This window comes from Anguilla rostrata, chromosome 7 (assembly GCF_018555375.3).
Source record: "Anguilla rostrata isolate EN2019 chromosome 7, ASM1855537v3, whole genome shotgun sequence".
In the NCBI taxonomy this organism is placed as follows: domain Eukaryota; kingdom Metazoa; phylum Chordata; class Actinopteri; order Anguilliformes; family Anguillidae; genus Anguilla; species Anguilla rostrata.
In genome coordinates, this window is record NC_057939.1 from 415422 (window position 1) to 431354 (window position 15933).

General features: G+C 45.3%; 1 protein-coding gene across 6 annotated transcripts in view; it reads left to right on the plus strand.

Annotated features, from left to right (window-relative positions):
* arhgef40 (Rho guanine nucleotide exchange factor (GEF) 40) overlaps positions 1 to 12138 on the plus strand; it is a 40861-nt gene extending 28723 nt beyond the window's left edge. The window contains exons 19-27 of one of the 6 annotated variants that reach the window (XM_064342166.1): positions 883 to 1132; positions 2239 to 2328; positions 3006 to 3212; positions 3968 to 4147; positions 4655 to 4835; positions 6245 to 6355; positions 7493 to 7584; positions 8164 to 8210; positions 8939 to 9091. In XM_064342166.1, coding sequence (XP_064198236.1) covers positions 883 to 1132; positions 2239 to 2328; positions 3006 to 3212; positions 3968 to 4147; positions 4655 to 4835; positions 6245 to 6355; positions 7493 to 7584; positions 8164 to 8190 — 1138 coding nt within the window. In that variant the 3' untranslated portion in view covers positions 8191 to 8210; positions 8939 to 9091. Of the gene's footprint in view, positions 1 to 882; positions 1133 to 2238; positions 2329 to 3005; positions 3213 to 3967; positions 4393 to 4654; positions 4836 to 6244; positions 6356 to 7492; positions 7585 to 8163; positions 8211 to 8938 lie in introns of those variants that run through there. The other 5 variants (XM_064342165.1, XM_064342164.1, XR_010331061.1 and 2 more) reach the window with 5 other exon arrangements.
* Positions 12139 to 15933: the final 3795 nt, after the last annotated feature.

A 15933-nucleotide genomic window follows, 5' to 3' on the forward strand; every position in this document is an offset into this window, starting at 1 on the left:
TATGAGTTTTACCTGTTGCCAAAACTACTTTCCTCCAGTCTCTGGTTGCAGGCACCACAGGAAATAGTTCCAACTAAAATGAAGATTAAACATTATTTTTAAAATAACACTAATCACAATTTGCACACCTGTAACCCCTGAAGGTATGACATCACAGTACAAACTGAGTTATCTGAAGTGTGTTTTTTTGCTTCAGGCCATGAAGCCTGAAAGTTGCTATAGCAGCCATTATAAAGCCTATCCCTAACCCTGACTGCTGTAACTAAAATATCCTTCGTTGCACACAAAACCTGGACATAGCCATAGCCTAGTGCTGAAATAATATAAACCTTTAAATGGTAAATGGTAAATGGACTGCATTTATATAGCGCTTTGCAATAGATGCCTCTCATTCACCAGAGCAGTTAGGGGTTAGGTGTCTTGCTCAAGGACACTTCAACACGCCTAGGGCGGGATTCAAACCGGCAACCCTCCGACTGCCAGACAATCGCTCTTACCTCTAGAGCTATGTCGCCCCCAACAACACAAGGGTGAGCTATGAGTTTAAAAGCAGAGCTGATTCAGAGCCTCAAGTCGAGAGTCAATTTCTCTTCTCATGCTTCACTTCGAGTGCCTGATTCAGAGCTGATGTCAGGAGGGTTCAGATGATCAGAGCTCGGTCGCTCCTCTGCTCTTCAGTGCTGATTCAGAGCTGATTCAGAGCTCAGTCAGAGTCAGCTCCTCTGCTCTTCAGTGCTGATTCAGAGCTGATTCAGAGCTGGTTCAGAGCTGGTTCAGAGCTGATTCAGAGCTGGTTCAGAGCTGGTTCAGAGCTGGTTCAGAGCTGGTTCAGAGCTGGTTCAAAGCGGATTCAGAATCAGCTCTTCTCTCTCCGTCTCTCAGCAGGGCAACCCAGCTGGCCTGCAGACTGCTGGCGATGGAGAGGCAGTACGTGGCCCTGCTGAAGGGGGTGGAGGAGAGCTACCTGCCCCTGCTGGATGCTGTGGACACGCCCACCCCCCTGCGAGGCCAGGGCCATACCCTCTTCTCCAACTGGTCAGGCCTGAGTGCTTTCCACTCGCAGTACCTCCTCCCCGCCATGGAGGGCGCTATCACACAGACGCTACTGCTACAGGACTGCTTCAGCAAATACGTACGTCTGCATGTGTGTTCGCCTGTGTGTGCGTGTGTGTGTGTGTATGTGTGAGTCTTTGTGTGTCTGCATATGCACGTGTGTGTGTGTGTGTGTGTGTGTGTGTGTGTGTGTGCGTGAGCCTTTGTGTGTCTGCATGTGCATGTGTGTGTATGAGCCTTTGTGTCTGCATGTGCACGTGTGTGTGTGAGAGCCTTTGTGTGTGTTCATGTGCACGTGTGTGTGTGTGTGTGAGCCTTTGTGGGTGTGTGTGTGTCTGCATGTGAATGTGTGTGTGTGTGTGTGTGTGTGTGTGTGTCAGCCTTTGTGTGTGTGCATGTGCGCGTGTGTGTGAGAGCCTTTGTGTGTGTTCATGTGCACGTGCGTGTGTGTGTGTGAGCCTTTGTGTGTGTGTGTGCGTGTGTGTGCGAGCATTTGTGTGCGTGCATGTGTGTGAGCCTTTGTGTGTGTGTGTGTGTGTGTGTGTGTGCATGTGTGTGAGCCTTTGTGTGTGTGTGTGTGTGTGTGCATGTGTGTGTGTGACCTTGTGTGGTGTGTGTGTGTGTGTGTGTGAGCCTTGTGTGTGTGTGTGCATGTGGCGTGTGTGTGTTGTGTGTGTGTGTGTGTGTGTGTGCATGTGTGAGCCTTTGTGGTGTGGTGTGTGTCTGCATGTGGATATGCTCTGTAAGCCATGATTATTATTCATGGTGTGAACCGCGATTTAGCATCACTGTGTTTGTGTGCATTTACAATTTGAGGCTGGTGAGGAAGCTCTTCACAGAACCTACATGAAAAAACGATAAAGCTCACATTTAGTGTATTATACATATGGTACATATGTGTTTATGCAAGTTGACTCGAAAGCACAACTCCATTAAGACAAATACACTTGAATAACCACAGATACACTTCACACACATTCACACATTTAACAGTTTTTATGTGTAGCTTTCTGAAACTAATTTGCCAGTCTGAAAATATTTCTTGAATTATTGAGTCCAGTGAAATGCTGACTTGATGTTCTCTCCCAGTCCTTCCTTCCTTCCTTCCTTCCTCACTCCCTCCCTTCCTCCCCTCGCTCACTCACTCACTCACTCTCTCTCTCTCTCACACACACATCTTTGCAGAAAACACAGTTCCTTCAGTACTCTCACTATATCAGAACCAAACCAGAAATGGACTCTTTGCTGGTCAGTCAGGCAACAGACTTCTTCAAGGTAAGAATACGAACACAAACAGACCTGCACTAAATGTGATAGCGCATGTACATTATATTAGTTGAATAATGTGATAGCTCAGAGATATTAAATTAGCTGAATAACCTGATAGGTCTTAGCTATTCGATTAGCTGAATTATGTGATTGAACATAGACATTAAATAATGTGATAGCTCTTAGCTATTAGATTCGCTGAATTATGTGATTGAACATAGAAATATGATAGCAGGTCACAAATGCTATAATAGGTCATAGATATTATAGCTGCTCGCAGATATTATATCTCACAGATATTACAGAAGCTCGCAGATATTATAATATCTCAGATATTAGAGCAGCTCACAGATATTATAATATCTCACAGATATTAGAGCAGTTCACAGATATTAGAGCAGCTCGCAGATATTATAATATCTCAGATATTAGAGCAGCTCACAGATATTATAATATCTCACAGATATTAGAGCAGCTCACAGATATTATAATATCTCAGATATTAGAGCAGCTCACAGATATTAGAGCAGCTCACAGATATTAGGATATCTCACAGATATTAGAGCAGCTCACAGATATTGGAGCAGCTCGCAGATATTATAATATCTCAGATATTACAGTGTGAAGTCAGGATCTAAGGTGTAGCTGCTGATTCGTTCTCCTCCTTTCCTACACCCCCCCAGATGAAGCTGCCAGATCTGGCCCTGCCCTCGCCGCTAGCCTTCCCAAGCTGCCTGCAGGCCCCTGTTCAGCAGCTCGCTCACTACTGCCACATAGTGGAGGAGTTGGCTGGCCCAAGCCCCGCCCCTGACTCCACCCTCTCCACCCTCAAGCACATTCAGCAGCAGGGGGAGGACCTGAGGGCCAGTGACCTCATCGTGGGGTGTCCGGTGAGAATGCCTGATCTGCTGTTATCCCCACATCCTTTAACTCACACACAGTCACAAACACACACAGTACATACATACACATGCTGTACACACACACACACACACACACAGTACACACATGCTGTACACACACACACACACACACACACACACTGTACACACACACACACAGTACACACATACACATGCCGTACACACACACACACACACACACACACAGTGTACACACATATACATACACACAAACACACACAGTACATACATACACATGCTGTACACACACACACACACACACACTCACACAGTACATACATACACATGCTGTACACACACTCACACAGTACATACATACACATGCTGTACACACACACACATAAACTGTACATACACACACACTCACACAGTGTACACACATATACATACACACAAACTCACACAGTACATACATACACATGCTGTACACACACACACTCACAGTGTACACACATATACATACACACACACACACACACACTCACACACTGTACACACACGCTGTACACACACACTTACAGTACAAATACATATGTAGTCCTCTATTCATCCCTAATGAAATAAATTATTTTCCAAAACATTCTCTCTCTCTCCCTCTCTCTCCCTCATCCCCCTGTCTGCCTCCCTCCCTCCATCTCTCTTTCTCTCGCTCTCTCTCTCTCTGCCTCCCCCTCTCTCTTTCTCTCCCTCTCTCTCTCTCTCTGCCTCCCCCTCTCTCTCAGGTGCCTGTGTCAGAGAGGGGTGAGTTGTTGAGGCAGGGGGAGCTGCTGGTGTTTGGGGGAGCCAGGCGGAGGAAGAGTGGGGTGCGGAGAGTGTTCCTGTACCAGCACATCCTCATCTTCACCAAACCCAAACCCTCCAGCGCTACAAGCCCTGTCTACAACTACAAACACAGCGTTAAGGTGAGCTACAGAGCACACGCCTCGTCTACAACTACAAACACATCGTTATGGTGAGCTACAGAGCACACACTGCACACGCTCCGTCTACAACTACAAACACAGCGTTTAGGTCAGCTATAGAGCACACACTGCACACGGCCCGTCTGCAACTACAAACACAGCGTTAAGGTGAGCTACAGAGCACATGCCCTGTCTACAACTACAAACACAGCGTTTAGGTCAGCTACAGAGCACACACACCCTCAAAACTACAACACAGCTCGTGACACACACACATGCACACCACACACACACCTTGGACACACACATACTGCACACCACAAAACACACTCTGACACACACATACCACACACACACACACACACTCTGACACACACATATGCACACACACACACACTCTGACACACACATACGCACACGCAGACACACTCTGACACACACATACGCACACGCAAACACACACATACACACACACACACGATATAGTTACTGGGCTCTCTCTCTCAGACAGGGGAGATGGGTCTGACTCAGAGTGTGGGGGAGGAGGGCTTGAGGTTTGAGGTGTGGGTGCGGCAGGCCTCTCGAACCCGGGACTGCCTGACCCTGCAGGCCCCTTCCTGTGAGGAGCGGAGCGCCTGGACGCACCAAATCGCCCAGCTCCTGTGGGCTAACGCCATCCACAACACCGGTAACCTCTCACCTCTGACCTCTGACCTTTACCCTCACCAAAACACCTGTACTGCCTCAACCTTAACCCTCCTAACCCCAACCCTAGCCTGTCCTGCCCTAATCTTAACCCTCATAACCTTAACCCTAACCTGTCCTCCCTCACCTTAACCCTAACCTGTCCTCCCTCACCTTAACCCTAACCTATACTGCCCTAACCTTAACCCTCCTAACCTTAACCCTAACCTATACTGCCCTAACCTTAACCCTAACCTATACTGCCCTAACCTATCCTCCCTCACCTTAACCCTAACCTGTCCTCCCTCACCTTAACCCTAACCTATACTGCCCTAACCTTAACCCTCCTAACCTTAACCCTAACCTATACTGCTCTAACCTTAACCCTAGCCGGTCCTGCCCTATAACCTTAACCCTATCCTGTCGTCCCTAACCCTAACCTGTCCTGCCCTAATCTTAACCCTAACCTGTCCTCCCTAACCCTAACCCTAACCTATACTGCCCTAACCTTAACCCTAACCTGTCCTCCCTAACCTTAACCCTCCTAACCTTAACCCTAACCTGTCCTCCCTAACCTTAACCCTCCTAACCTTAACCCTAACCTGTCCTCCCTAACCTTAACCCTCCTAACCTTAACCCTAACCTGTCCTCCCTAACCTTAACCCTAACCTGTCCTCTCTAACCTTAACCCTCCTAACCCTAACCCTAACCTGTCCTGCCCTAATCTTAACCCTCCTAACCTTAACCCTAACCTGTCCTCCCTCACCTTAACCCTAACCTGTCCTCCCTAACCCTAACCCTAACCTGTCCTGCCCTAATCTTAACCCTCCTAACCGTTAACCCTAACCTTAACCCTAGCCTGTACTGCCATCCACACCTAAGCAGCATGAGGTCTCACCCTCTGGCAAAGCCTCTTCTATTCATGCAGAAATTAGTCAGCTGAATTCACCCACATGATCCTGCTCTTAAAGGGATCTTTCATTTTGGTATAGCACAGGTAATTTTGTGGAGCTTACCCCATTGTATTTGCGTAGCATGAATACTAGCAGCATCGTTAACGGCAGCACCGTTCCTCCTGGTTTTCCAGTTCCCATACACTCCCATTCAGAGGAGCACTAAATACTAAAGATATGATTAGAACACCGGTAACCCCTGATCATTAACCTCTCCCCAATCGTTTGTACCGTGTGTGTGCACGTGTGCATGTGTGTACGTGTGCATGTGTATGCGTGTGTGTGCGCGCGTCTGTGCATGCACGTGCGTGCGCGCGCGCGCGCGCGCGTGTGTGTGTGTGTGGCTACTGAGGAAATTGTAATGGGGAACCTCATCTCTTTCTCTGTCTCGCACATCCCTTTCTCTCTCTCTCTCCCTCCTCTCTCCCTCCTCCCTCTCTCTCCCTCCTCCCTCTCTCAGAGCTGTGTCTGAAGGAGTCTCTCTGTATGGGGGTGTCCAGTAAGCTGCTGCTTGATGTGACAGGAATACCCAACACATCCGAGCAGGAGCTCCACTGCCTCTCTGAGCGAGGTACAGACTACACACACCATACACCATACACACATCATACACACCATACACATACACACCATACAAATAAACACATCATACACACCATACAGACTACACACTCATCATACACCATACACACATCATACACACCATGTCTTACACACCATACACACCATACAGAATACACACACACCATACACACCATACACATACACACATCATACACACCATACACACCATACACACACATCATACATACCGTACACACATCATACACACACACCCTGCCTTACACGCCATACACACACACCATACAGAATACACACACACCATACACACCATACACATACACACATCATACACACCATACACACACACACATCATACACACACACACCCTGCCTTACACGCCATACACACACACCTGGCCTTACACACCATACACATACACACATCATACACACCATACAGACCATACACATGCACACATCATACACACCATACAGACCACACATCAGGCACACACCATACACATACACACATCATACACACCATACAGACTACACACACACCATATATCTTACACACATCATACACACCATACACATATCATACACACTCTGTCTTGCTCACCATACACATACACACATCATATATACCATACAGACCATACACCATACTCACAGAATTTCACAGAAAAATCAAGCCTCATTAATTGCATGAGCTTCAGTAAATTCAGTGGAATACATAATCAGCCACACTCATAATATTCTCGCCCGGGATTGGTGTGATCCTCCCTTAAATGCATATGCATCAACATACCTTGTGATGCCTCGTAGATGATGTGTAAACTGCACACCGTTCGCCTGTTTGATACATGACATGCACGTTTCTGGGGCAGAATGCTTCATATCTGCATCAGAAACTAGTCGCCAAAAAGGCTGAGTACATCTGGGCTGGTTACTAACTACATGACATTTAATTACATTTTTATCATTGGAGTTTCTTCTCAAGCTGTAATATATATACTGTCCACCAGGTGGCTCTCAATTGCTTTTTGTCTTGTTGAACATTTGTCACCATTGACCCTCTCTTCTCACCTCTCTCCTCCAATCTCTCTCTCCCCTTCTCTCTCTCTCTCTTTCTCTCTCTCAGTTCAAAGCAGTTGTTCTGATTCCTCCTCAGTTGGCAGTCAGAAGGAAGGAGGCTCCCCAATATTAGGAAGACATCCCCAAAAGCATTCACAGGTAACACACACACGCACACAAACACACACACACGCACACTCACACACACTCACATTCATATACACACGCACACACACACATTCATATACACACACGCACACACACTCACACTCACCTGCACACACACACACACACACACATACATTCATATACACACACACACACACATTCATATACACACACACATGCACACACACACTCACACTCACCTGCACACACACACACACTCACGCACATACGCACACACACTCATAGGTAACACACACACACATTCACAGGTAACACACACACACATTCACACACACACACACGCACACACACACACATTCACACACACACTCAGACACACACACATTCACAGGTAACACACACACACACACGCACACTCACATACGTACACACACACACACATTCACAGGTAATACACACACACACACATACACACACACACACATTCACAGGTAATACACACACACACACACACGCACACACTCATAGGTAACACACACACACACACACACTCACAGGTAACACATACACTGTGAGTGTGTGTGATGTTCTCTCTCTCTCCCTCTGCAGAGCTCATCTCCCTCCACTGCTGTGTAACCGTCATCTCCACCACCACCGTGAGCTGCATTCAACTCCTCTCTCTTCTTCCTCTATCCTCTCTCCTCTTCCCTCTATCCTCTCTCTTCTCTTCCCTCTATCCTCTCTCCTCTTCACTCTGTCCTCTCTCCTCTTCCCTTAATCCTCTCTCCTCTTCCCTCTGTCCTCTCTCCTCTTCCCTCTATCCTCTCTTTTCTCTTCCCTCTATCCTCTCTCCTCTTCCCTTAATCCTCTCTCCTCTTCCCTCTGTCCTCTCTCTTCCCTCTATCCTCTCTTTCTCTTCCCTCTATCCTCTCTCCTCTGCCTTTAATCCCTCTTCTCCTCTATCCTTTTCTCTTCCTCTTCCTCTCTCTTCCCTTAATCCTCTCTCCTCTTCCCTCTATCCTCTCTCTTCTCTTCCCTCTATCCTCTCTCCTCTTCCATTAATCCTCTCCTTCTCTTCCCTCTATCCTCTCTTCTTCCCTTTATCCCTACTCTCCTCTTCCTTCTATCCTTTCTCCTTCCCTCATCATCCTCTCTCCTCTTCCCTCTATCTTCCTCTCTCTCTTCTTCATGCCATCCTCCTGCTCTCTTTGTCCTCTGCATGTGTTTCCACAGATGTGCTTTCTTGCAGAACTAGTCCATTCAAACAGCAGAAAACTGAAATCCAAGTCTTCCCTGTGCGGTCCACATTCTTTCCCCTCCTTTTTACTTCACTCTCTTCATCCTCCCCCAACTCTTTATTTTTTGTGTTCTACCTGTTTTCAAGGAGCTAACCTTTGGTTCTGTGGACCAAGGAAACTGGGTCTCAGGGACCAGTAGCAAGAGCCAGACCATGCTGGAAACAACTGGAAACCCTCACAGGACTCTAGTCCTCATGGACCTCCATCTTGGCTCAGAGTGCCACAGTCGCAAACTCACCAGTTGATTCTAAAATGACATCACTACACTTGTCTGAGAACCTGGACCAATGATGTCAGCTGGAGCAGCTTGCAGTACTGGCCACTGGGGGCAGTGTGCTTACAGGGGCCTGGGGGATCTGAGGATGCCTGTGGGGGAAAAGAAACAACATCACCATTATTTCTTATTATTGATACAATTAGTTTTTTATCTTTAATGATTTAAATACAAACTGCTCTCTGACTGTACAGTCCCTCCCTTAGGCAGTTTGTAACTATGTTTAGAAGGAAGCATGCTATTGCAGGATGCCCCACTAAGCCACACCTACACTCTAAGCCCTGCCCAATGTATGTTTGTAAATCTGGCAGTATACTCAGTAAGAAGAAAGAACTTCAGGATTGAGAACCACCGGCGAACATGTCCACGAACACCGTTGTCGGTATACTCAGTGAGAACACCGCACCATTTTATGTCACTCCACCCTGCTGGGGGGCGCAGAATACTTACGAGGCAGCTATTAACCGGGGCTGGAATCTCGCCCAGACCTCCGTCTCACGGCTACGCCATGGATGTTCTTATAGAAAAATTATGCTTAGCCACAGCAATAAGAAACAGTAAACGGAAAATTACAAATGTACCTCTCACCCCTCCCTTAAAAGATGTGTTGTTTGCTTCACGCGATAAGGGAACTATGCGAGACACGCCTGTGAAGTGTTAGAAGCTTATAAAAGAGAAGGCTCTCTAGTGTTCAGAGAACCTTCACGCGGAAACGTTTTTTCTCTGTGTGAACTCTCCTATTTGGCCAAATAAACGTTTGAACTGAATATTGTGTGAAAGTCTATTTGACTTTTCTCACCGAACTTGGAGATCTAGAGAATTTCCACCACAATGTATAAAGAGAAGGGCTATGCGAGATCACAACACAAAACAACAATGGCGGCAGTGATAGAAGCACAAATGCAACAGAGACAGAGAGAGGAGTTTAAAGTGGCTTTAGTTTATCTAGGTATGCAAAAGAAGAAAAAAAGGCGAAGGAGATGGTACGTTCGCCCTCTAAAGTTTGACGGACAATGGAGAGTTCTGTCTGTACATTTGGCAAATGCGAGTTTAGACGAGGGGGTCCACTTCTCTTATTTCCGAATGTGTGCTAGGCGTTTTGATGACTTGCTGAAACAATTAGCACCATTCATAAAACATGCGGAAACTCACAGAAATCCCATCTCTGCAGAAGAGAGATTGGCGTTGACTCTCCGTACATTAGCATGTGAAGTCTGCCCTCTGAACTCTCAACCATGAAGTAACCAACCATGTGACATTTGGACCAATAGCTGAGAGGGGAGGTCGGAGAACAGGAAAGACATTTTCTAAAAGTTCTCCCTAGAGGCCGTCGCACACTGCACCGTGAGAACACACAACACCGCGTCTTTTTGTTCTTCCGTTGTTCTCATTGCGTCTTTTTGCTCAAAAAGTTCTACTTCTTACGAAGTATACTGCCTACTTAAGGGTAAAGCTACACATCCTCTGATACGTTGGCCTGGCATCGCACTCCCCTCCCACAATCAGCTGCTTGTGGGCATGTTTTCTATTTTTAAAACAGTTTTCATTAAAAGTATATCAACCGTATATTTTGTAATTCCCCACAAAGAAATAATTAAGGAGTCCTTCTAGTAGAACTATGTGGAATGGGGAAATAAAATTTTACATGTCAGTTTACATGTCAGAACTTTAATCTGATTGGTTATCGCATCGTGTTCCCCGTCTTGGCTCCACCCACTTGCCTCACATTGGCAGCTATCCCAGCAGGCCGTGCAAATGCCAAAACTGGGCTCCCATTGAAATGAATGGTGGCAATTACGAAGTTGGATGTGTGGCTTCACCTACACTTTTAATGGCAGGATCTGTGTCCGATACAGTGTGTGTGTGTGCATGATCTGTCTGTATTTCATACTGTGTGTGTGTGTGTGTGTGTGTGTGTGTGTGTTTGAGTGTATGTGTGAGTGTGCGTGTGTGTGAGAGAGAGTGTGTGTAAGAGAGAGAGTGTGTGTGTGTGTGTGAGAAAGAGAGTGTGCAGGATCTGTATTTGATACTCTGTATGTGTGTGTGTTTGTGTATGTGTGTGTACGTGTATGTGTTTGAGTGTATGTGTGAGTGTGTGTGTGTGCATGTGTTTGAGTGTATGTGTGAGTGTGCATGTGTGTAAGAGAGAGAGAGTGTGTGTGTGTGTGTGTGTGTGTGCAGGATCTGTATTTGATACTCTGTATGTGTGTGTGTTTGTGTATGTGTTTGAGTGTATGTGTGAGTGTGTGTGTGTGTGTGTATGTGTTTGAGTGTATGTGTGAGTGTGCGTGTGTGTGAGAGAGAGTGTGTGTAAGAGAGAGAGTGTGTGTGTGTGTGTGTGTGAGTGTGCAGGATCTGTATTTGATATTCTGTATGTGTGTGTGTTTGTGTATGTGTGTGTATGTGTATGTGTTTGAGTGTATGTGTGAGTGTGTGTGAGTGTGTATGTGTGTGTGTGCAGGATCTGTATTTGATATTCTGTATGTGTGTGTGTTTGTGTATGTGTGTGTACGTGTATGTGTGAGTGTGTGTGAGTGTGTATGTGTTTGAGTGTATGTGTGTGTGTGCAGTGGCATGGCTTGGGTGAACCCTCATGTGTCGCAGTGTTGCATTAGAATTAACACAAAGATGAAGCAGCCGTTTGTGCTTTAGAGACTTTCCTTTCAGTGTGTGTAGCAGAGAGCAGCATGGTACTGCCCCAGGGGTAAGGGGGGTGTGATGGGTGGGACTTATATAACCACACCCCTAAGCCACGCCCCCAGTCAGATCGCACCAGCTCAGCCACTCGTCCAAGCTAAAGAAGCTTCACTGCATGTTTTTGAATGTACACGTGTGGTTAATCCTATTCAATGTAAATACTGATATTCTATTAAAATGTATTGTGTTGTATCAGTATTGCCCTTAATATCAGTGTTTACAGGGTTAGGCAGGAGCGTGTACCTCAAACGCTGTGCTGTCCTAATGCATAAAATTGCAGATATTTGATAAACTTCAATAAAAAAGAAAAGGAAATTGCTTTGGTTTTGTGTCGTTACTGCTGGATCAGTGACTACAGCACTTTCCCAGGATTCCATCTGCACACAAAACAACCCAGGAAACAGGTGCTTCAGGTGTTCAGGTGAATGGAATGCAGCAGATAGCAGTGCTAGGTCAATGTGTCAGTGAATGGAATGTAGCACATAGCAGTGCTAGCTCAATTTGTCAGTGAATGGAATGCAGCAGATGGCAGTGCTAGCTCAATGTGTCAGTGAATGGAATGCAGCAGATGGCAGTGCTAGCTCAATGTGTCAGTGAATGGAATGTAGCAGATAGCAGTGCTAGCTCAATGTGTCAGTGAATAGAATGCAGCAGATAGCAGTGCTAGCTCAATTTGTCAGTGAATGGAATGTAGCACACAGCAGTGCTAGCTCAATGTGTCAGTGAATGGAATGTAGCAGATAGCAGTGCTAGCTCAATGTGTCCATGAATGGAATGTAGCACATAGCAGTGCTAGCCCAATGTGTCAGTGAATGGAATGTAAGCACACAGCAGTGCTAGCTCAATGTGTCAGTGAATGGAATGCAGCAGATAGCAAGGCTAATTCAGTGTGTCAGTGAATGGAATGTAGGAATGTACACCCTACAGGCCACACATAAAACTACGAGAAGCAATGACTATCTTATACCCTACGGGCCACACACAATACTACAAAAGGCGAAGCAGAAACAGAATACAAATGTAAATCATTATTTTTACTGTTATTATTATTATTAATAATAATAATAATAATAATAATAGTATTTCTGTATTCTGCACTGAAAATAAGGTTTGTGTTATATAGTTATTGTTGATTCTGATGTAATGGAAATGATTGCTTTGGCAATACTGTACCTATGTGTGGTCAAGCCAATAAAGCTTCATTTCAATTTGAATTTGAGAGAGTGAACAAGGGAGGGGGGTAAAGGAAGGGAAGAAGGAAAGTGGATTGAGTAAGGGAGAGAGAAAGGAAGAGAGATAAAGAGAAGAGAGGGAGGGAAAGTGGGGAAAGCAGTGAGGGAGAGCGGGAGGGGGAGAGGGAGAGAGAGGGGTTAGGGGGATGTTGACAGAGCAGAGTGAATGTGGAGAACAAAGAGAACGTGGAGAGAATGAGCCGGGTGAAACATCAAAGGGATTTTTCAGGACTGGTTACCGGGACAACAGACATTTGCATGCGATTAGCTTTTTACATCATATTAAGAAGGGGGGGGGGGGGCTATAGATACAGAGAGGGAGGGAAAGGAGCAAGAAGCTGTGTCTGTTATCTGCACCGTGTGTGTGTGTGTGTGTGAGAGAGACTTTGTGTATGTGTGTGAGACTGCGTGCATGTGTGTGTGCGTGTGTGTGTGTGTGTGTGTGTGTGTGAGAGAGAGAGAGAGAGAGAGAGAGAGACTGTGTATGTGTGTGTGAGAGACTGTGTGTGTGTGTGTGTGTGCAAGTGTGAGAGACTGTGTGTGCGTGTGTGGGTGTTTATGTATTGTGTGTGTTTGTGTGTATAGTGTGTGGGTGTGTGTGTATACTGTGGGTGTGTATAGTGTGTTGTGAGTGTTTGTGTGTGTGTATTGTGTCTTGTGTGCGTGTACAGTGCATGTGTTTGTGTGTGTATACTGTGTGCAGTATGTGTGTGTGTGTAAAGTGTGTGTGTGTGTGCACAGTGTGTATTTGTGTGTAAAGAGTGTGTGCATAGTGTTTGCACAGTGTGTTTGCATGTGTATAGTGTGAGTGAATAGTGTGTTTACTCTGTTTCGGTGGTGTAAGTACTGCAGATATTGTCATATCAGTACACTGTAACAAATTACTACATCAGTATATACACACTGACTGCACACTACAGTACATTAACACTGCACTGAAAGAAGGTTAATACAGTATATACACACTGCACATTATATTACATTAACACTGCACTGAGAGAGAATACAGTATATACACACTGCACACTACAGTACATTAACATTGCACTGAAAGAAGGTTAATACCGTATATACACACTGCGCACTATATTACATTAACACTGCACTGAGAGAGTTAATACAGTATATACACACTGCACGATACAGTACATTAACACTGCACTGAAAGAAGGTTAATACAGTATATACACACTGCACAAAGAGAGGATTAATACAGTATATACACACTGCACACTACAGTACATTAACACTGCACTGAGGGAGAGGGTTAATACAGTACATACAGACTGCACACTATAGTACATTAACACTGCACTGGGATATAATACAGTATATATACACTGCACACTACAGTACATTAGCACTGCACTGAGATATAATACAGTATATACACACTGCACAGTACAGTACATTAACACTGCACTGAGATATAATACAGTATATACACACTGACTGCACACTACAGTACATTAACACTGCACTGGGAGAGGGGGTTTATACAGTATATACACACTGCACACTACAGTACAGTACATTAACACTGCACTAAGAGAGGACTCTGGTAATTTGTTTGAGTTTTCCAGCATTACTGACAGGATAATGTTAGAATTGGGTACAGTTAGCCAGCATTATTGACAGGGTCATGTTAGCATTTAGTACAGTAAGCCAGCATTATTGATCGGATAATATTAGCATTCAGTACACTTAGCCAGCCTTATAGACAGGATAATGCTAGCATTTAGTATAGTTAGCTAGCAGTATTGACAAGATAATGTTAGCATTTGCTAGAGTTGGCAAGCATTACTGAGAGAATAATGTTAGCATTGGGAACAGCTAGCCAGCTTAATTAACAGGATAATGTTAGCATTTGGTACAGATAGCCATCATTATTGACAGGATAATGTTAGTGTGTGCTATGGTTAGCCAGCTTTAATGGCAGATTTGCTGCAGTTAAACAGCATTATTGAATGGATAATGTTAGCATTTCGTACAGTAAGGCAGTGTCATTGACAAGCTAATGTTAGCATTTGCTACAGTTAGCCAGCATTACAGACAGGATACTGTTCATGGTTGGTACAGTTAGTCAGCTTCACTGACAGGATAATGTTAGCATTTGGGACAGTTAGCAGTGGTATTGACAGGATAATGTTAGCATTTGGGAGAGTTAGCCAGCATTATTGACAGGATAATGTTAGCATTTGCTTTAGTAAGCCAGTGTTGTTGACAGGAAAATGTTAGCATTTTTTTACAGTTAACCAGCATTATTGATAGGATAATGTTAGCATTTAATACAGTTAGCAGTGGTATTGACAGGATAATGTTAGTGTTTGGTATAGCTAGGCAGCTTTATTGACAAGATAATCTAAGTGTTTGCTATAGTTAGTCAGCATTATTGACAGGATAATGTTTGCGTTTGGTAGAGTTAGCCAGCATCACAGCCTGTTCTATGTGACAGGAAAAGGGCTGAACTCTCCAGAGAGAGCACACATCCTGCAGCCTAGATGTGAGAATGTGAAACTAACTGCAACCTGAAGCAGCAAACCTCAAACACACACACACACACACACGTACACCATACACACACACACTCACACACACACACACACACACACACACACACACAAAACCTCACACCATGCACTCACACAAACACACACACACTGTACACACACACACTCACACACAAACACACACACACACTCACAGGGCAGGCTGAGGCCCACAAACTCCCTCCAAGCCTCAACTGGTCAACCACACAGGGTCTCAAACCACATGCCTGAGCACCATACCCCTGAACACCAGAGCCCTGAGCACCATACCCCTGAACACCAGACCCCTGAGCACCATACCCCTAAACACCACGCATGAGCACCATCCC